Source organism: Amaranthus tricolor, chromosome 2, assembly GCF_026212465.1.
Source record: "Amaranthus tricolor cultivar Red isolate AtriRed21 chromosome 2, ASM2621246v1, whole genome shotgun sequence".
NCBI classification, from domain to species: Eukaryota; Viridiplantae; Streptophyta; class Magnoliopsida; order Caryophyllales; family Amaranthaceae; genus Amaranthus; species Amaranthus tricolor.
This window is the reverse complement of record NC_080048.1, coordinates 5,291,584-5,314,476: the sequence shown is the minus strand read 5'-3', so window position 1 is coordinate 5,314,476 and position 22,893 is coordinate 5,291,584. Positions and strand designations below refer to the sequence as shown.

Sequence of the window (22,893 nt, the reverse complement as noted above, 5' to 3'; positions counted from 1 at the left end):
CCTAATTCTGAGTTCAAGCTTCACCGTCTTCCTTAATTTCTTTCGTGTTGTTCTCTGATAACCCTAAATCTAGGTTGAAGTTTCACCGTCTTCCTTAATTTCTTTCGTGTTGTTCTCTGATAACCCTAGATCTGGGTTGAAGCTTCACCTTATTCCTTAATTTCTTTCGTGTTGTTCTCATGGCAAACTCCAGTTCGCCTTTTAAATCCCCCCTGAAGAACCCTAACTCGACAATCAACTCACCCATGAAAAACCCTAACTCGCGTACTTCTTTACTTCTGAGGATCCCCAAATCTCCTTACAAATCGCCTTCTAAGATAGAGTTTAAGGGGTTCGATGATGGAAACCCTAGATCCGGACTGAAATCGTTTGAGGAAGAGTCTTTTGATTACTATGATGACTCAACTTCTATTGAGACTGATCCTAAGTGGGGAAGAGAACTTGACTCTGAAGGTGAACCCATTTACACACCTGAGCCTGATATGTATCCTGATTGTGAATATTTTTTCATTGATGCTGTTTTTTCGAATATTGATTGTGAAGAAGAAGATTGGCTTGATAAGCTTGGTCCTTTCTCAAGTGAGTTTCTGTTCCTATTGGTGCATGTTGATTTTGACTGATGATGATTTTTAATTTAAACGTTTTTGTACGCATTTTATTTCATTGCTCTGTGATATGTAAGTGAGAGCATTTTTTAGCCACCATAAAATCGAAAAAAGGGGTTTGGATTGTTTTCCAACGTTTTATGCACAAAGATGTTTGATTTTCCACTCAATGATTTTAAAAAAAAAAGTATACCTGAGAGTACTAAAACAACCAATTTTTTCATTAATGTATATTTGAATACAAATGTTTTATTGAAAACAACATAAAATTTTTGTTGTTTGCATCTGAAACATCCCATGTTAAAGATCCTAAAAATATGTCCAAAATCTAAAGGAATTTACATTTGAAACATGTTGTTGTGTTGGTTAAGGTTGTGTTGGCTGCTTTTCTTTGTTGTTGTTGCTTTACTGTGTGTCTCAAAAAAATTTGTTGGTTGCTGTTCTGTTGTTCATATGTTGATTTTTGTTTCTCCTGCTGAAATTCGTTGAAATTGGTTGTTGCTGTTTTCTGATAATTCTACATTCCAATCCCCTTGATCAATCCCCCCTGCATAGCCAATCAGTTCCACAAGCTGATTCATTTTATCTATACTTAACTTTGTGAATAAATATTGAAGTGAATCAACAACCAGTTGTTTTTCAATACTTAGGTAATTTGGTAAAGTCCCTTCCCTTGCTGCCTTTGTTTTGTTCATGTGAGGAATGTGATAGTCAAATCCCCCTTGTGATCTCATGACCTCGATCATACAAGCTTGTAAAGTGATGAATACAAACCTTAAACATTGTGGACTTAGATTCTGAAATGCATTATTCACAGCCCTAACTAATTCTGTTACATTGTAAGCAGCTTTTTGAAATTGCAAAGCTTGAATTGATCTAAGAAAACCTAGATCTAGTACGTTCATGTCAGGGGAATTTGGAGGTTGTTGCACTAATTGTATATTAAATCCATCTTTCATTGCCTCTTCTAAAAATTCTCTGTCATTATGTGCTATATGTGGTTTGGCATTGTCTTGTTGAATGTAAATATGCTTTGACAATCCTTCAGGCCATTTTGCTCTTATGGTTGGCAGCACATTAGTGATAAGCATTGCTCTAATGTGTTCTTTCGTGATTGATTGTATTGGTTTTGTTTCCAACTTCCCCTTTTTCCTGTTCTTGGAGCTTCTTTTTGCTGGCTCCTGTGTAATAAATGGCCAAATGCCTATCTTACCATAAAAAAAACATCACCATCAGTTGTAAATATTGGCTTTGCAACAACACACATAAACATGATTTTTGGAATGAACCTCTTTGATTGACACTCTCTATGTGGTTCTACTTCACCCAGAGCTAGATAATCACTGTGGTGTTGTTTGTGATCTGCTTCTTCACATCATTCCACAAACGTGTGATTGTTTTCCTACACACTTGAAACTCAGTCGCAAGTGCATTGATTGTGCCTAGCACTGGCTTGCCCTTCTTATTTAATGCAGACAGCAGCTTCTGCATTATTTGTGTTCTTTGTTGTGTACTTAAGTTTTTTGAAGGAGCCATTTTTTTAGATGAATGTGTAATAAATGACCATTGTCATTGTCTATTTATTGTTTCTGTTTTTTCATGTAATGATTGAATTTTTTTGCTGTTTTACAATTCATTTTTGGCGCCTATGCCCCTCCTAGTTTGATTGCCGTGTGCTTTGAAATTTTGGTTGAATTAATGGCGCCAGACACCAATTTTCTTTTCTTGCACTGGCAACAGTTTCTGATTTCCTTCTTATTTTCTTACTGTTGGAAATTTTAATTTGGGGTTTCAAATAAATTTGGGTAATGTGATGATTTTTTTCAATTTGAAATTTTGGTTGTTTATAATTTGATGGCTATTTAAGAAATTATTAATGCGTCATTTTTGGTAATTTGGAAAATCTGAAGTCAATGATCGCAAAAAACTTCGCACTCACATGATCAGTAACGACTGCAACTACACCGAAGCTGTTGAAGAATTGAGAAGGCTATCTGAGATACCGTAACTGATGTATTTAATTTTCTTTAGTACTCATAATTTCCAAAAATTATTGTAAACGTAGGACTTAATTATGTAATTCTGGACTTAATTAGATGATCGATGTAATTTTGGCCTTGTACTGAAAAAAAATTTCAGACTTTTGGTGCCAAAAAAATCAGCTTTTAAATTGGGCTAGAAAGTGCTTCAAATTGGTGGGAATCATTAATTCCTTAATCCTTACAATTAAAAACCCATAATACCACTCTCTTTCCTACACTTAGGGTCCCATTTTGACTTTTCTTAAAATCCGTAAAAAGTCAAATGGGAATCCTAAGCTGAATAGGAGGGAGTATTATAATTGGAGGCAAGTATTTCAGAACGGAGGAAATATAATAGAAAGTCATGTATGTGACCATCGTGATTATTTAAATTTATAAGTGATTACTCTAAAACTATAAAAAAAATGATTATTTTAAAACTATATGTGTACATTGAGTCAGTCCAATTTAGATGGTCTCACTATGGTACCGCCTTATTTGAAAATTTGTGAAGATACAATTAGAGCCTAGAGATAATGGGTATAGACATAGAGACTAAAAATAAATGTTAGACAAATGAGACGGAAATGACTCAATTTGAAAATACCGAAAAATTTAAGTCAAATTCAATTGTAACCAAACTCTATCATTTTGACCCATTTTTTCATTTTTATCAAAATTTATAAGTTTTACTCTTATATTATTATTATTTAGTCTGCAGTCTCCATGAGTAGTCACCAGTGGTTCGAGGAGCCGGGGTGTTACAAATGTATCAGAGCAACCCTGCGACCGTGGCTGATAGTGTTCAGTGCACCTAGCGAGGGAAAAGATCCTGAAGTTACGGTCCAACGAGGACGTTGTATTCTTAAGTGGGGGTGAGTGTAATACCTCAGATTTAGCTTGAAAAAGGATTGATAGACTACTCATATCAACAAGGCGCATCTTTTTTTCTAGGGAGCCCATTTGCTAAGAACTCCACAGTTAAGCGTGCTTGGTGGGGAGCAATCTTAGGATGGGTGACCTCCTGGGAAGTATTTCCGGGTGCGCACGAGTGAGGCCAAAGTGCGCTGGAAAGACTTGTGTTGATTTATGGGGCCAGTCTGCAGTCTCCATGAGTAGTCACCAGCGGTCCGAGGAGCCGGGGTGTTACAATTATCTACATGTGTACATACATTTTCCCTCTTTTTTCATTCATATGTATTTACAATGAAACCTATAAATCTCGATTCTTCATCTCATTCGCTCCTATTACTCATATCGCTTTTGGTCTATTTTTTTCACTTCTATGTTTTTCAAAGTTTTAATCATTTACTCTTCTAATTATTCTAACTTGTATTATATTTGTTTTTTCGTTAATGACTAAATCAAAATAAGCGATTTTGTTATATCTACCGCTTCAATATTTTTTCAAAATCTTTAATTTGAATATACTTTTTACAAAATATCAACCAATCCTTAAAAAATGTTTAATTGAAGTGAAGGAAAAGAACAAAAACCCAAAGAATCATCTTTGTCAATCACTTAAACAAATGGTACGGCCAGTTCTTTGGAAAGAGAAATCAATGAATATGATCGAATTGATGATGAATTTAATGCCTTCAAGTTGCATGTCGGCAATGATCAATTGATTTTTTTATTCCTTAGCAAATTTTTGAGCACTAAACTAACCTATAATTCTTTATTTATTTCTATTTATGATTGATCTTTTATCCTTCACAAATTCTCAAATGAGTCGATCTTATGGTGAGACCATCTCTATTGAGCTCAGAGATATCCAAAACAGACCCAATGAACCAATATTTACCTGACCTTGTAACCGAATCCGACTTCAAAATGAATTTTAAAATATACAAAACCCAATATGGACACTACACTTGATTTTGAATCGACCTAACTTGAAATCAACCCGATAATCCCGAATAAACACATCTAAACTCATTCTATAAATTTACTATTTTAAAGTAATTATTTTTAACCTTAAAATGATATTATATTATTATATGCTAATAAAAAATAGAAGAAAAAACACATTTTAAGATACTAGTTTCATTAACATGAACATGACAACATAACATATTTTATACAAATCAAGACTATAACTTATTCTCTTCTCCAGCATTTCATACGATTAACCAAACGTCCCGTAGGTACGTATTACGACTCTGCTTATATGTGCAAGACACAAATAACCAACCTACAAAAATGATACATAGAAAGAAGGCTGATTTTACAGCCTAAATTCTGCATTTCTTCTCTTCAGCATGCAACTATGCAAGCTTCTTATGTTCATCAACTCTTGCTCGTTCTTATTACTTTCTATGACGGGTTGACTCGAATGCCTGCGGTTTCATGTTAGCAATATGGAGGATCAATGAGTGCCCATTCGAACACCTGCTCGTACTGAGCAGCAGCGGTATCCCATGTGAAATCTTGTTGCATTCCTCTCTTCATTAACCCTGCCCATGATTCCTTGTAATCCCTGTATGTTCTCACTGCATTGCTCAGGGCCTACCACACCACAAACCAAAAGCAAGTTCGGTCATAAATTGGGTGAAGGAGTTTACATGTCGCGTACACTAGACCCCTCAAACCCCACTAACGAGGGAGCCATTTTATGGCTTGGGCAATGGTACGTTGTGTTACTCGCATGACTCTGGAGACCCAAAATAAACAAACTTAACCCAAACCAGATTCGATCAAACTCGACCTGTTTTGAAATTTGCTACATTTAGAATTTCATGTCAATATCTTCAAGTTCTAACCGTGACCAGGTCGGCATGTTTACACTTAAGACCAACTAGTTATTCATCATGTATACAATTAAGATAGCAAAGTAGCCCTAGTCTCCTATAAAATGTGAAATGCCACTCCCATTTTTACCATATTATACATATCTCATTCAAGCTTTGCTTGAAGAGACTAGGATTCGAATTTCACAAAGCTCAGAGCGAAAAGAACAAAGATAACAATACAAGCATTCAGTTTCCCTCACCTACTTCACACCGAGTTGGAAAACTAGTTGTATGTAATCAATCTTTAATGAACAAAACGTGTATTTATAGGAAAGAAATTTCAATATTGCCTTTAGTTAAACACTGTCTAGTTCTGAAGTGAAATCAGTATAACATAATTCGCTAGCTTATTCGCTTGTGAATTCTTAATTTCGCTCAAAATGACCCAAAGATAGCCAAAAACCGACCAATTTTCGTTTCACGAAAGGAGATTAGCGAATCATGTGGCACTGAGTCAAACAAATCTGAGATCAAGGATGTAGAACTTACCGCCAACATACTCTTCTTAGTCAACGGAGAAAACGCCCAACTGCGAATCACATAAAAAGTATATGTAAGACAAGCAAATTACTTTCAGAAAATAAGAAAGTAAAACATAAGGCAAGCTAACGAGAAAGCGGCTCTCCAGATACACATACCCTGTGCCGGTACCAGTACCGTCTGGTCCAACCGCAAAAGGATTGTAGGTTTCAACAGTATCCTGTTTTACATGCAGAACACACAATGAAAAACAGTCTATTAATAAAGATAGAAAACCTTATTTAGTACTCACCCGAAGTCCTCCCGTGTTGTGAACTATTGGTATAGTTCCATATCTCATTGCATAGAGCTGATTTAGTCCACAAGGTTCAAATCGTGAAGGCATCAAAAGGATATCACACCTGTTTCATGGAACTGTCCTTAAGAAACATAGCTTTTCTTCATAAGAACGTTGTGTAAAGCCTAGATTTTAGTTCACTTTACCCTGCAGTGATTCGATGAGAAATCGGGATACTAAATCCAACCCAGCCTCGAAACTTGTCTTTGCATGCACCCTCAGCTGCTCTCATCCAACTCTCATACCTGGAATCCCCTGACCCTAACATAACCTGGTGAAGATTGTATAATGATATCGTTAGTTGCGGTAAAGGCGTAGAGCTATTAGTAAAAAAACATGCAGCTAAAAAGCCTGAACAGAGAAATGATCACTAGCCATGGAATCTCTGATTTTTAATTCCGTTCTTAAAGAACTACTAACTAGATATACATAGCAACGAGCCATTCCGATATTGAAGGGCATAGACGGACAAATTAAGAATTTAAAAAGGTATTGCATCAATATCCAAAACTGACAAGTGACAAGCAAAGTGCATAGTAAAGCACACAACAAATATTTGGATCAAATAAAAAGCCTTCACTAAGAAGATATAATATTTGTGAAGCTATTATTTATAACATCCGTACCAAACATTTGACTACATAAATAAGGTCGTATTGTCTTAGGCTCGAAAACAACACAACAATGCCGAAGTATTGATTGTAGCATATGGGGTCGACAATATGAACCAAAAGCCTAAAACAAATCAACGTAAGAGGCCGTAGCTAGTAACGGCTATACCTTGTTTGGCCCTATCCAATCAGACCCGTAGCTGATGTAGGGCAGGCGGAGCACCAGGGCCCCATATTTTCAAGGTTACCTTTGAAATTTCATAAGAACTTAAAAGGCAATATAACTGTATTTTATTTTGATCATAATGGTGGGATTTGATTGAGACCACAGGGGAGCATCTAATTGTCTTGGCATCTCTACTTTGATATGCAACTGGACTTGCATAAATATTACTTGCATAAATATTACTAGCATAAATATGCAACAGCCTATATTCAATACTAATCTGATACTAATTTGAAACTAAGATAATCAATTCCAATGATCATCAACACATATTTCTCCTTTGTTGTTTCCTATTTATCATCATATTCTCATGTAAGTCTCAACTTTTCATTCACACTCCTAAAGGCAAAATAAACCGAGTAAATATCACTAGTTAGTAATCAGTTTCAATAATCAAAAATCACATTAAACAGTATCAGTAATTTAATATAAGGAAAACAAGTTCTTAGAAAAGACCATTGTATGATGAAGCGTGTCAAGGATAAAACATCAAATCATTGTCGTCTAAGATGAAGAAAACAAGTATAGATGGATGAAGTACTTTGATGAGTTGTTTAAAGGATGTCAAGGGAAGCGACGGGAGACATCTTCAAAGAATGGATGGAAAAGAGCAAGGTATTTATACGATGAACAAACAAAGTAGAGGTGGAAAAAGCTTTTAAAAATAAAGCAAAAGAAATCAATGGGTCATGATAGTAAACCTATCCAAGCTTAAAAATATTTAAGGCAAATGGGATTTAATTGGTTGACTAACCTCTTTGACAAGATAGCAGAGAAAATAAGATGTCAAAATGCTGGTGGACAAGTACTATAGTGATACGCAAGAATGTTATAGGGGAATCAGGCTTATGCGCCACACTATGAAGTTATAGGAGAAGGTGATAAGATATTGCCTGAGAAGACACAAAAAATTTCAGAAACAATTTGGTTTTATGTCACGACAATCTAGCATAAATGCTATCCATGTTATTCTTCCAGGGATGAGGCTTTGTTCATAGTGTTTACGTTTTTTGAAACTGTTGATGCCATACACTGCGTAGTTGAAGCGCCATGGACGGGAAGCGGGTTGAGAGTCTTGATAGGGCTAGGTGGTGCACTTCCTTAAGGCAAGCGCCTTACTGAGAGCACCCTAGAGCGCCTTTTAGTCTTAGCCTCGAAAGCCCGTTTAGTGCACGCACTTACCAAATTTGTTTTCTCTTCTCTTCTTTTTCTTCTTAGTATGTTGGAAGATGATGTAGCTAGAGGTTGAGTGCTTTCAGATCAGGTAAACAACTTTATTGCATTTTGGGTTGCTTAGAGCCAATTTTGAGTCAACTTGGATCTTATGTGATTGTGAGGACCATTGTCAATTAGCTTATCATGACAAATTGATGATATCAGGGATATCGAGTCTTTGTCAGATGAATATTTGTTCTGTACTGTTAAATCTGGGTCATTTAGGGTACAGTTTGAGGTCAGACAAGTGGCTATGAGTTACTTATTAGGACAGTTGTGCTCTAATAAGCAATAGTGATATTGATTTCATGTTTTCAACCATGTGGATTCAGTTGCCCTTTGGCGCCCTTTTGCTTATTTCTTTGCTTTAATTGAACTCGTTTCTGATCAGATTAACTAAACTTTGTGAGATGTGACTAGGGGTGTTTAATGGGCCGGCCCCGATTTTGAGCCCTTATCCGGCCCGTTTTCCATGCTTGTTCTTGCCGCTGTTGATTAGATGATTATTGAAATGTCTTACTCTTTGTCTTAAAGGCGCCATATTGTTTAGGCAAGTCGACAGAAAAGAATTCACAGGAATATAAGTTACATAGACTAAACGCTCTGCAAACAAAAACTCAAAGAATCATGACGATGTTCCTATCTAAGCTAGAAAATGTTGAAGGCGAATGGGATTGAATTGGCTAACTAATGTCTTTACAAAGATATGGAGAAAAAAGATGTCTAAGCACTGATGGATAGGCACTATAGTGATGCCCAAAAAGGTACTAAATGCAGGCGAATAAAAGGTTATTAACCACACAATGAAGGTACAAGAGAAGGTGATATACTACTTACAAATTGCACATCATCCTCCATAAGCTGTGGAAACGCTTCCTGAATTACATCAATACCTTTCTGATAGTCTAGTCTCCCAATAAAGCCAATCTGCAAATGCCCAAGTTAGGACTATGTCAAAAAGGAATCCATCAACCAGTCTTACGTAGAAGCGGGCATAATTTATCTCACCAATGGGCAATCAGGCTTGATAGGAAGACCAAGCTCCTTCTGTAGAGCCGCCTTGCATTCCGCCTAATAGATATGCCAGCCAAGTAAATAAAAGGATTATGAATTATATGATGAGAAATTTCTAATGCTCAAAGATTTAGCATTTCAAAAATTTTGAAATCCAACAGACCTTTCCGGAGAGATCATCGATAGAGTAAGGGGCAGCAATAAGTGGATCATTAGATGGATCCCATTCATTGACGTTGATGCCATTAATAATCCCTATCACATAAGATATACATATATATGATTAAATAAAAATCAAGAAGAATATAAAGCACAAAGTTCCTTACACATGGCAGTAACGCCCCGTTTGGTTAGTGATACTAAAGGGTGGTAATGGAAATCAGTTTTAACGTTAGTTTTGATGTCATTACTATGGTAATGAATATCTCATGCTCGAGCGTATTTTTTCTTTACATGTTTCATTACCACCTCATACCACCTTCCCAAGTGGGGTAATGGATGCGTATAAAATTTGTGAAAAAAAAAGAGATTGGATTAGCATTATGTTTTCATTACTATTCCTACCATTTAATACCAACAACCAAACGAGCCATTTTATAAATACAAGTCTCAGGTATGGAATAGAAATACGGTAGTAAAACTACCATTTAATACGAACTTCCTGCTGCTTAGTAATTCATGCAAACCATAGCCGCCCTCCACAGTTGTAATTTCCCATGAATAGCCCTGTTATCAATTATAGAGAGAACATCACATACGGAAACCATACAAATTCATTAACATTAGTCTCATATGGAACTTATAATCCTACTTCGAAGTAAATAGAATGAAAGTTAAAGCAAGAGTAAAAATTTTCTGTCCCTACCCAATAGGTAATAGATGAACAATGAAGTTCCGTGTTGAACAAAAAAGGTTATCTAAAAAAATTATACGATAGGAGAATCATTGCGACATTACCTGGCTGACTGTAAGTATTCTATCGGAAGTCACAATGGCTCCCTTCAAAATATTGACTGCTTCACCTTTGTCAAGTGCATGTGCTCTGGCCCACTCAGGAAATACCCATTCTAGTGCTCCATACCACTGTGGAGGTAGTCCTAAATTTTCATATGTTAAAGCAGGCTCCACACCCTTGCAAAAGTGAAAAACAAAGATTGGTTATCGGTTTTTATCCCACAGACCCGAATCCTCTAGTTTACACTGTGTATCCATTTCTCATGGAGCCGAAGATTCATAGTGCTTATGTTTTAGAATATAACGAACTCGAGTTAAAAGACTCGTAAAATATGTGCACTTCTTATTCATGGGAAATTGTAGACAGTGTTAACATGTCCAAGGTTCAGTCGGGATCAGTCTCTTTGTCATTACATGGATAAGGCAATTAACACCTTTCTTCCCTTATATAAAGGGTGCTTGTACTCATCAATTTTGCATGACAACAGACATAAGAGCTAATATAATTCCCTCACTTAATCTCTTTCCAAGCATACTCTCATAGTTTCTCACTACTTCCCCTAATAATTCCCGACAATTAGATCTTTTTTAGTGTTTGTTAGAGCGAGCTTGTAACTCACTTGGGACTCATTTAGGCTTCTCTAACGTGTTGAATTTATTTTACTTTTTCATTTTCCAATTAATTGAATCAATATCATCATCTTCCTCAATGTCTTTGTATAATCATGGAGACTCAAAGCATGACTAGCAAATCATGAAAAATTGACAACCATTCTAAAATCACATACTTGATGAGACAAGTTGTGTATAACAAGTACACTACGTGCATCCTTGTAAACTCCATATGGACGGTAATTAGCTGCAAGAAGTCTGAAAAAAAAATAAGAGTCATATCAATCTATGTACTCTCAATCATAAATCACAGCAAAAGATACTTACACCGGTACAAGGCCTGCATGCCAGTCGTTGACTACGAACATGCATTTATCCCCATAGGTGTACCCTCCTAACGGAAGGACGAGAGGAGCTTCACATGCAGCGTGACAAAGCAAGGTGAACCGGAACTGTCATACCAATGTCCCACATGAGGACCAGAGTTCAGAAACATTTCTAATCAAATACCAAAAGAAAGGATCCTTTATCCAATAAATAAATCAGCATATACCTGATTGTCTCCAAAAGCACCATAGCTGTCACCATAAGGATTTCCAGGTCGATGATACGAAAGATGATCAACGAAAACCTGTAATATGGATAGAAAAGGTAACTACGCGTGGGAGACAAACAAATTATTTAGAATCTTAATCTTAGAATCTCATACTTGATCCACAAAATCGAACTACAAAGTTAGCTTGTAAGACCCAAAAGACAAGTAAGCCATGGGAAGGTAGTGTCGAGGAACCAACTCAACCAAAAACTTAAACTGATGGTTGAGGACCCAAGATATGTTATATACTCTAACACGCCCCCTCACACAAGAACCCATTGGACTAGAAGTGTGGATGCGCATAGGCGCTGAATATTCTACTTTGAATGAAGGGTGGTTGAGATTTGAACCCGTCACCTCTTGTCAGGTTGGCTACTGATACCATGTCAAGGAACCAACTCAACCAAAAGCTTAAGTTGATGGTTAAGGCCCCAGGATATGTTATATACTCTAACACGTAGTAATAGAAACAGAATAATTTTTCCCTACCCAATCAACACCATTTTTATATTCGTGGAAAAATGCGACTTCTTGTGGCCCTCCAAAGCAATTGACCTTGATGCGACAGTTAGCATCAAATGCACCAGCATAAACTTTATCCGCGGCAGTACCATGTATATATCGAGGGGCAACTACCATAACGCGATGCCCAAGTTCAGCTAGAGATATAGGTAAAGAACCACAAACATCTCCTAAACCTCCTGTCTTGGAATACGGAGCTGCTTCTGAAGTAACAAAGACGATGTTCATCTTCTTTTTCGTAAGGAGTTTCTCCTGTCCCTCAAAAACTGTTTCTTCGTGAAGTTCTTCAACCTCATCCTCATTACCTACTTGTTCAAGGATGGCACTGGAAGGTACTCCGGCAGAGGACTCCTCCTCTCCTTCATGGTCAATTGCCTCCCTAACTCGTCTTTCATGTTCTTCAAAATCTTCTTCCTGCTTCTTCTCTTGCTTATCCAAGTCCAAGGTTCGATTACCATTTGAGTTACTAACAATGGATTTCCTAATCCCCCATTCGTCTTCTTCAACATCTTCTTCCTGCACTTCCGGGTCCCCATCTCGTTTATCCGGATCAAGGGTTCCGCTAGCTTGTGAGTTACTATCATTTGTGTCTGCTGTTCAGTTTCGGAAAGGAAAAAATTCAAAACTCACAATGTTACGAGACATCAAATCAAACAGAAACAAAAAGATGGTAGTTGATGCATAGACATTAAAGACCCTTGGATTTTCATTAGTGATATTAGCCAAAAATCAAAATCACAACAGATCTGTCATAACAAGCCATGCTACATTTCTCATGAAATGCAACTAACAACATAAAATTCTTCACATCAATTGGATTTTCTCATCAAATATTTGTTTTAGGCACGTAAAAAATGTTATCATCTGCGTACGTCTGTATCAGTGGCGTCTACAAGAGGAATTCGAATCAGAGAAACCCGATGAGATAACTACAAGAGGTCAATCTATATGGTCACATGAACATGTAACAGATCAGCCAAGATGGTAGTCAAAACAACCTTTATTAATGAATACAAGAATGATACTATGGGACGTTCGAGTCTCCCAAACACTCCTAAGTATGGGACGTTCGAGTCTCCCAAACATTCCTATGTGTTTCCACTTCTCTCTAGATATTTCCTCCTCCTCAAACCTCCCATATGCCCCTCTATTTATAAGAGATGGGATGGGAAATACAAACAAGAATACAAGCTAATAAAAGACTACTAACATAACACCCTAAAAAATACAACTAACAATTTTTATTCTTTTACATTATTTAAGACCCTATGAGTATGCCATGTATGACAGAACATTCATCAATATATTTAAACAAAAAACGCGAAGGATATGAAATGACGGGTTGTAGCCCATGCCACATGATCCTATCACAGGATTCAAGTGATTGCCTCATTACAGATTAGTTATATCTTTACATTAATCCTGCAATCTTAATTTTCAGATTTCCTAAGCTTGAAATGTATTCCATTTCATTTCCAAATGTTGCACGATCACCAACCGGAGAACATTTGTTCTTCAAATTCCAACCACAACTACACATAATTTGAACCAATGTTACCTAATTTGCTAACAACCTCGCAAATAACACATAAAAAAAAAGTAAATTTGGTCGGTTTTGGGCTATTTTTGCCAATTTGAACGAATCATAAATTCAAAAGGCGATTCAGCCAGCAAATTATGTTGCACTAATCTAAACTTTCTACTCAAAGGGGATTCAAAGGAACATACTAAGCAAAGCGTGGACCAAACACTCATCTCTCTATTGTGATGAACTTCTTTTGTGTCATACAATTCTATTATTCAATAATCAAATGACTCGGGCTATAGCCTACGCAGGTCCGAACCTAGAGTATGGTGTTTCAGAACATCACATTACACTTCATTGAATTTTCAATCTTCATACTTGATGGAATTCACATGCAAAACCCATTTACAAAAACTACAATCAATGATTATTGTACAGAAAAAAGGGGAATTGAGGACAAACCAGAATGAGAAAATAACTCAAACCCAACAATGGAACCAGAAGCATCTTTAACAGGACCCAATAAACTACCCTTCTTCTCTTCATCTCCTCCTCTTTGTGATTCAATAACTAAAGACCCATCAGTAGAACTTGAAACCCTACCTTCATTTCCATCACTAAATGTCTGACATTTAATTGAAAAATTAGACCATGTTCTACTCCTCTGCCTCCACAAACAAGAAATACCCACTTGTTTATTTCCTCTAATCTGTAATGGGTTGCTTCCAAAATTAAGTTTAGACCGACTTAAACCATTCATATGAAAAGATTGCAGAAAAAGAGACTCCATTGAAGAAGAAAATGGCAGAAAATTCAATGTTTAAGGGAAAAAAAGGAATATTACAGGGGAAAGTGTACAGGTTAAGGTTAATGAATCTTTTATTCCTTTATGTAGAGAGAGCAAAAAAGGTCAGGTATTCAAGGACGGATCTTGTGATAGTAGTATGACCGTATATTGATGATTTACACTGACAGATTTGGGATAATACATGGCACTGATTTCTAGATTCTCCCATCCTTTTCTTCCTGTTTTTGCTTCCTGGTTTATATTGGAATTTTTTTTCCAAATAATGTCTAAACCATAGGTTTGTAATAAATTAGGATACTAATAATTAACACAAATATTAAGAATTAATAGGATTCATCAAAGAAAAAAAATATTATATGAATATGAATATGAATTAAAGAAAGTAACGAGAATAATACTTATAATAGAAATATTACAAAGTTATAACTGATTATAAATTGATCACTTTATATATAATTGATCACTCTAAGGTATGAGTTGATCCCTTTTACGTTTGAAATTGAATGCTTCAAAAAGGTTATAATTGATTCATCTAATGTTATAAATTTGTAAATAGAATTGATTATTTAAAGTCAGAATTAATCACTTTTAAGTCAAAATTAAAAAAAATTTATTTTAATTGATCAATTTAATGTTTACATTAAATTAAACTTGATAACTTTAATATAAAAAATAATACCTTTAAAATTAAAATTAAAAACTAATGCCTATCTCATAATGGGATGGTGTCTTGTGAGTTTTTGCTTTTAATGAAACCTATGGCTTTTGCAATTGGAGACCAACCATAGCGATTATCCTAACGAAAAAGTAAAGGTGAAAATATGGTTATTTTTAAGTTTATTTGGGCCAAATTATAGTTATATTTGAATTATTCTCATAGGTAATTTCAATTCGAATTTGTTAAGAATTTATTATATTCAAGTTTAATAAGAAGAACCTAGTATATTAACTAATTTATAATTTTCGCTATATAATTAACAGTAACACAAAAAAATCGAAAACCTTTTCGACTATATACCAATAAAAAAACGTCATAACAAATAGAAGTACATAAAATCCATAACATCTAAACACATACTCAATTAGTTTTTTCACATACCGATAAACGATAGTTACATTATCCATTTTATCCTAGGCTTAAAACCAACCAAATTTTTTAAACTTTCTTATCTAATAATCAAAACAAAATAAATATTCTTTTTATTTTATATTTTTGGAGAAAATAATTAAGAACAATTTTAACAATCAAGTCAAGTTAAAAAAATTCATGTAATTACACATAAGAAAAAGACATCATCTCCAACCATTGCTAGCCACACGATCACTACTACAAGTAGAATCTGGGCTATAGCCTGCAGCTTTTCGGGCCTTACTATTTGGGCTTGGAGTATGAGCATATGGGTAATGGACTGAACCACCACCAGAACTAGAGGAATCCCCAAAAGTGGGCCCAATAGGAGATCTTTTAGCAGATGGAGAAGGATGGTTCCAAGGGGACAGAGATTGGGCCCGTTGTTTAGATGAGCTTTGGGCTCGGGCCTTGGCTTTTGCAGATTGGGTTGGGGCCATGTAGCTTGGTACTCCATCAAAACTGGACTGCCTTGTGTCCTTGCTTGACCTGTTTTTTTTTTTTTTAATAAGATGGAGTTAATTTTTGTTATGCGAGTAGTGGAAGTGTATGCGATTAGTAACAATAAATAAAAAAATTAAATACATTTGAAAAGTTATGTGGTTTACTATTATTGTGATTTCTACGTTCATTTAATATGAAAATGGTCTTCACTATAAAATGGAGAGAAAAATATAAGATGAAAAAGAGAGTTGTTAATCTAACTACAAATCTCAAAAATGACTCAATATAACGTCATCAGTACTTTTACTCTCTATATTCAATTTTATTTCTAAATGCCATCTCAATATATATAACTTTTTAATTTATGCGTTAAAAATAAATACGTCTAATTTATTCAGAGTTGATACAAAAGAGTAGTCATTAGTCATTAGTCATTAGTCGCACATAAAAGTACTTATCACATTCATTTTTACGTTACAAGGATCGAGAACCTCCTTTCTAACCCTTCTTAGGGATCTAATCCACAAACGGAAAATTTATGGTTAACTAATATTACACATAATCATATAGCTATTACATTTATTTTTCTTGCTGCTCGTCATATCTGAAGAACGAACTTTCCAATTAATCACAATATAGAAGATCATTTGACTGGTTTTTTTAATAATTGACATACTTCAAAAGTAGTGATCTCTACTTATATCACAAATTTACGGATTGCATGTAAAAAGAAACAAACGAGATGTAAAAAATATCATTATCATCATCATATTCAGTGTATCCCGCTCATAAAAAACTATGATCAGAATCTAAAAAGAAAAAGAGGCGACAACTCATATCCATAAAGAAGAATAAAGTGAAAGAAGTATAAAAGACTACAAGTATTAAAAATCTTAAACAAGAGGAATAAGAAGTGTACCTATGGATGAATTTAGTGGGGTCTCTAAGATGAGGTGGGTCCACCATGTCCATTTCAACAGTCCTCTCGGAGACATCACCAGTACTAGTAGCTGTCATATAAGTACTTTGGTCATTTTGTCCTGGTTTTGTGTTATTAATACTACTCACTTGAAATGGTTGTTGTGAAGCCATCCATCTTTCTAGCCAATTCCATCCCCATGGAGGTTTGTCCATTGCATTTGCATAAGCATTAAACATTGCTTCATTCATTATTGGGGTGTTTGATTCTATTAGGTATCGTTGTTGTTGTTGCTGTTGTTGCAAATAAGTCAAAAGATGTTTTACTAACTAAATGATTAGACTTGTAAAACTATCTAATTGGATGAATTAAAGATAATGCGTAATTTTTGGAAATTTATTTTTGTAATGTTTGCGGTTTTTATCCCAAATCGATAAATTAAAGATTATGTGCACACTTTATAAATTTCATTGCCATATAGTTTTTGAAAAGTATCTTTTTGGACTATAAAGTGTGTGCACATCGTGTTTCTCTTGTCATATGATATTGACGATAAGTCAGCTCAATATAACGTGGTACCAGACCAGACAATTCCAATCAAATGGGATCCTAATTGATTACTCCAACATGCAAATTTGACGAGGATTCACATGTAAGGGAGGTGTAGGATGATTTGTCCCACATTGATAAATTAAGAATGGTGTGTATAAACTTTATAAGTCATTAAAGTCATTCCTCCTAACGTATGGTTTGAAAAAGATATTTCATTGGATTATAAAGTTTGCACACTTCGTATTTTTCCAATTATAGATTGACGTGGATAAGTCTCGACCAATTTAACACTAGTTATTTTCATATTTTATTGTGAGTATTGATCCAATTTATTAAGTAACCAACTTTATACCCTTATATGATTTCATTTTCACCAACAATCTTATGTAATTTTCAGTTTTTTATATTTTATTACCCAAATTATTGTATGAGATGGTCTCATGAAGAGACGCATTTCATGTATATGATGAAAATATAAACTTCTATTTGAGGTTGTTTCACTAAAAAACTGTCACTCACAAGAATACCTCATTTTCTTAATACCAATAAAGTGTTATAATAATTAGACAAAGTAAATGAAAAACAAAAATAGCAAACGAACCTGAAAATTATAAGCATAAGCAAGAGCACGTTCTCTTCTTAAGGCAGCATCATGTTTCCTTTGAGAACTTTCCCTAATCTCTTCAAAACCTTTATGTCTTCCATCCCAATCATCAACATTAAGACTATCATTACTATAATTAACCTTTGTTGGGATCTTAATTGTAGAAATTAATTGATCTTGCAATGTAATCCCATTATTATATTTGCTTCTTTTTCCATAATCATTATCATTAATCTCATGATCATCTTGATAATTAGTATTATTGTTATGGGTCAAGTGAAGTCTTCGGGCTCGGACTCGGGCTTGGACCCTTACTAGAGCTTGCATACATCTCATTGTCATTTGGGCTTGTTTTCTAACATTGTGGCCCCTCACTAATGCTTGTAATCTTACCAACCCTTTTAGTGCACGCAATGCCCTTCGAGCCTTCAAAAACAAATTAGTGATCATATCAATAATTTGTTCCATCATAATCATACATCTTAGTCTAACCTAATTTATATTAATATAAATAAATATGGTGTATTAATTAATAGTATTAAAATAAATTGTGTCTTGCATTTATGTCACGTGTAGTTTAGTGCAACATAGAATAATGATTTGGTATAAAAAATAATACTAATTAATACTTAAAGTGTATAACAAGTGGGCCCACTAAAAGCTCGACCCTTTTAAAAAGTGAAGAAATTAATTTAGAAATGGGTTGAGATACATAGAATTAAAATGTTAGGGCTTTAAAGAGGTGGTCTTTATTTTAATAAATTTAATTTAATTTTTTTTTTAAACGGACTCTTCTAACAGATTAGATACTCTTTGCATGATGAACATACTGTTAGGCAAGAGAACTCCTTGAGTAAATCGCATCCTGATCACTTGTGTCTTAACAACGATTGAAGCAACAACAATAAATCGCGTTGATTTGAACATCTATAATTGTTATGATGAAGAGCTTGTTTGATAATTAGTCTTTTGGCCAACTTTTAGTTAAGAGTTTAAATTTTTGTTTGTTGGTTGATAATAAGTTAAATGAGTATTTGACAAACAAATTATAGCTAATAACTGACTAATTGATTTTGCACTTATTTAACTTTTTACAATCGTTTTTATCTTTGAAATAGGTAAGAGCTAAAACTAGTTTTACCATAAATCCCCATTAACACCTAACTTATACAATAACAATTAACAAAATTAGTCAATATTATTAATTCATCAAATTAGTAAACTAAACCAATAAACAATCAATTATCAATCACCCCATAAACATATAGTTTTAAATGTGGGTAATCAGGTGAACCTCAACAATCTAAACACGAAAACAACGCCTAAATATGTTGATATATATCAGCGTATATGTACTCAAACCAAACGGCAATTATCTGAACTCAACTTTATAACCCAAATACTTATACGCCAAAAAGATCTTTATAACATAGTGAAATACTCCTAATAAAAACTAGAAACTAGTTGTACTATGGTAGATAGACTAATTGAAATTTAAAGAATCACAAATCAGTCAAATGGTAAAGCATTTTCCTTTTCAATTTACGGAAATATCAATTATTTTTCCTTCTCTTACCTTACTCGTAAAAAATTATCTTTACCCAAAATAAAAAAAATAAGAAATTTCCATATAGAAAATGTATTCGTGACTTACCAAGTAACCTCGATAATGTGTTTGTATCAAAGTAGCAGCCCTTTCTTCTCTAGATTGTCGCCCATAGCCAGCTAACCGGACAACCTTAGCAGCTGCTTGCGCTGCTGCCACAGCCGCCTCGGCTGCTGCTGCTGTGGCGGCCGCAACTGCTATTGCGTGCGTTCGATCATCCTTTGCCGGAGATGTTTCACCACTTTCATCATGGGTGGAATCAGGTGAGCTTTCAGTTGGGAAATGTTCCACAGACACAACCTCTACAGCATCATTATTGTTCCATTTTTGTGTATTTTTTTCCTGGTCAAGATATATAAACAAATAAACATCTCCCTATAAATTACATTTTTAACAACAATAATCTAATAATAAATATTGTGAATTTTTGTTGAATAAAAATGATTGCCAAAATTTTAACAATGAGATGTGTCTTAGTATTTATGAATAAAAATAAACTTTTTATTTTGTGGCAGTTTCATCAAGACATGATCTCAAATAAAAATAGTTGATATTCTAATAGGTCACTAACATTTTTCTTTTATTGTCGATTTTTCGTAATCTATGAAATGTAAGTAATTCACAAAATATTAAAGACAACACGTATTAAAATTTGATTTTTTTGATTTTCAACTTAAATTGAAAAAAATATTTTTTAAGTAAATAAAATTGATAGTCACTTCTCACAACAAATATAAATTAAACTAAACTAGAGAAAACATACTCTTAAGACTATACCTTGTAAAGTATCCATGTCCTAGTAATATCTACAAGAAATGTGTAGTTGTACTAGTACTACATACTTCATAAGGACCACTAATTAGTTGGGTTACTCAATTGGCAGGTTGTACATACATTAAATAATAACTATGCATATTTTTATTTTTACCTCTTATTATAGTTTTTTCTTTTAACCTTATAATTTGTTATTATTTAATTTGAGTAATATATTTTTTCACTAATACTGTGTTTGAATAACAAATTAGGTGAGAAAAGAAAGGAATGAAAGAGGAAAGGAAAGGTTAGCGATGGATCAGGAGGAAGCGTACATTTTATTTGTTTTTAAGAGAACTAAAAGGAAAATGAGTATTTTCTTTCTGAATCTTTTCACTTTAGGAGAAATTGAACTTTTTAACAAAATCTGTACATGTTTTTCATTTAAATCCATTCTTCTATTTTTGTTATCCAAATAAAGAATTCTTCATTCTTCTCATTCCAAACTCAGTGAAACAAAATTAATTAGTATATAATTAACAAAAAAATGAACAATTAAAATATGATTATCATTGGTAGATGATGGTGATATAACATTGCTGATACACATGATGAGTACCAAGATTGATGTTGATAGCATAATCCCAATAAGATTGCAACTTGTGAAAACTTGGGACCATATAAAAGTATCATATGAGTTTCAATAAGGATTTATGGTCCAAATAAATTAGTTCGTTACATTAAAAGGGCTCATCAATTGCTTACCTAACGACAATAATCAGATGAAAAAAGCCACAAATTTACTGTAAAAGCTTATTGTGAATAATACCAACTTGCCATATAAGTTAAGACTAAGAAAACAATAATTATACTCCCTTCAACATTAAGTTAATTTATTTAATACATTTGTGAATCATATTGTGTCATTTTTTAAAAAATTCAATTGAAGACATAATTTTAACTAATTTTGGGATTTACAAATTAATATCTCTACTTTTTGATATATTATTAACGACTCAAACTCAGCCACAAGATTAAGTTGGTAATTGAATTTTAATTATCAGTTTTATAATTTATTATTTATTTTAGTACTTTTTCCTATTCAAATTTCAATAAAAATTTGGTTTTAAAAAAATATCAAGCTTAAAGTTAATTATATATATTTACTTAGTACTTTAGATTTAAAAAGTTGCACACAAAAATCTCCTCAACCTATTTATTTATCTACAATAAAACAAATAATACGATATCAGTTATGAGATTTTAACAATCAACTTAAATATATAGTATAATTAATTCAAATTTATTGTACTTTTAGCATTGTATTATGAGAGTATCACACTTAAAAGACAAAAAACTTTCTTTCACTCATTTATAACAAAAAAAAATATTTGTAGATGGAAGAAACTAAGATTTATTGTTGTTGTAAAAATTATGGATCATATAGAATTATATTCAGAAGAATTTAAACTCTAGTTTTGCCAAGGTCATATGATATGAAGTAATAATTTTATTTAAAACCCTATTATATATTGAATAATTGTGTAATACATAAAGTATAATACATAAGAATGGTACAAAAGTGCTTTAAACGTACATATACGTAGAGATGAGTCGACTCGATTATATTAGCAATAAATATTTATGATAAAACATACCTTATTTTTCTCTAAGGAATCCTTTGATGAAGACTTAAAGACCTTCTTAACAGTGGAGAACCAACCTCCTTTCTTCCCCATTACTATAAAATAAACCTTCATTAACAAAAAAATTAGTTAAATTTTCAAAATCCCACAAAAATTAAATAATAACAATCAAAAACTAAAATAAAACAAATAAAATATTAAAATAATGTCATGAAAAATCAAAAATAATACCTTGTGATGATAAAATTCTCAATGATAAGATTGTAGAGAAATAAAGTATTATATTTAATTTCATTTCATTTCATTTTATTATCAAAAATATGAACACTTTATATTATATGTTTAGCAAATTTTTTCAAAGAAAAAATGTGAAAATGGTAAAGTGTAGAGAAAAACAGAGGAAGAGAGAGAAAGAAAAGAGGGAAAGTAGAGAGAGAAAGAGTAGTAGTAATAGTGAAGAAGAGTAACTGACGAACCGCGGGATCACCGTTATAACATTTATCTTCCTCACGGGATTTCCTTGCCCTTTAATTTCGCTATATACTATTTATAGTTGGCATTTATTTTTTTTCTTTTTATTTTAATTGAGGTTTTTTTAATAATTAAATTTTGGATGGGTGATTTTAATTTTTGTTATTGATGATTGACTTTTTGTCATTCATTTTGTAGTGGGTTTATTGTTTTTTTCTTTAAAAGTCAACTCCTCCAGTCTTTTTTTTTTTACATTATTTTTTTGTCTTTATCAAATGGTAATCTGTATAGAAGTGGAAGAGGATTGGGTGAAAGTATCCTAACTCGGTACAAACGTATAAATATGTGTTTTCGGTGTTTCGAGGATGATATATGTCGACTTTTAAGGGTGACATATCTTATTAAAAGAGTGATATGCATTTCAAGTCAAAACCGCAAATGAAAATTTTAGC

At 33.5% G+C, this 22,893-nt stretch overlaps 2 protein-coding genes across 3 annotated transcripts; both read right to left on the bottom strand.

Annotated features, from left to right (window-relative positions):
- Positions 1 to 4,656: 4,656 nt before the first annotated feature.
- Positions 4,657 to 14,511, bottom strand: LOC130805932 (soluble starch synthase 1, chloroplastic/amyloplastic-like). Of its 2 annotated transcripts, none has more exons than XM_057670776.1 (15): positions 13,972 to 14,511; positions 11,952 to 12,574; positions 11,421 to 11,498; positions 11,195 to 11,319; positions 11,044 to 11,125; positions 10,259 to 10,432; positions 9,946 to 10,027; positions 9,465 to 9,556; positions 9,296 to 9,358; positions 9,125 to 9,214; positions 6,382 to 6,506; positions 6,191 to 6,299; positions 6,057 to 6,118; positions 5,908 to 5,947; positions 4,657 to 5,134 (listed from the first exon to the last, which is right to left on the bottom strand). In XM_057670776.1, exons 1-15 carry the CDS (start codon positions 14,297 to 14,299, stop codon positions 4,979 to 4,981), a joined length of 2,229 nt encoding a protein of 742 aa, XP_057526759.1. In that variant the 5' UTR covers positions 14,300 to 14,511; the 3' UTR covers positions 4,657 to 4,978. The 2 variants fall into 2 exon arrangements, with proteins under 2 accessions (XP_057526759.1, XP_057526757.1); XM_057670774.1 differs by having other exon boundaries at positions 11,952 to 12,577; positions 13,972 to 14,510.
- Positions 14,512 to 15,514: 1,003 nt separating this feature from the next.
- On the bottom strand, positions 15,515 to 22,502 carry LOC130805120 (protein IQ-DOMAIN 21). Its single transcript, XM_057669771.1, has 6 exons — positions 22,202 to 22,502; positions 21,983 to 22,078; positions 19,620 to 19,913; positions 17,963 to 18,391; positions 16,810 to 17,102; positions 15,515 to 15,935 (listed from the first exon to the last, which is right to left on the bottom strand). Exons 2-6 carry the CDS (start codon positions 22,061 to 22,063, stop codon positions 15,611 to 15,613), a joined length of 1,422 nt encoding a protein of 473 aa, XP_057525754.1. The 5' UTR covers positions 22,064 to 22,078; positions 22,202 to 22,502; the 3' UTR covers positions 15,515 to 15,610.
- Positions 22,503 to 22,893: the final 391 nt, after the last annotated feature.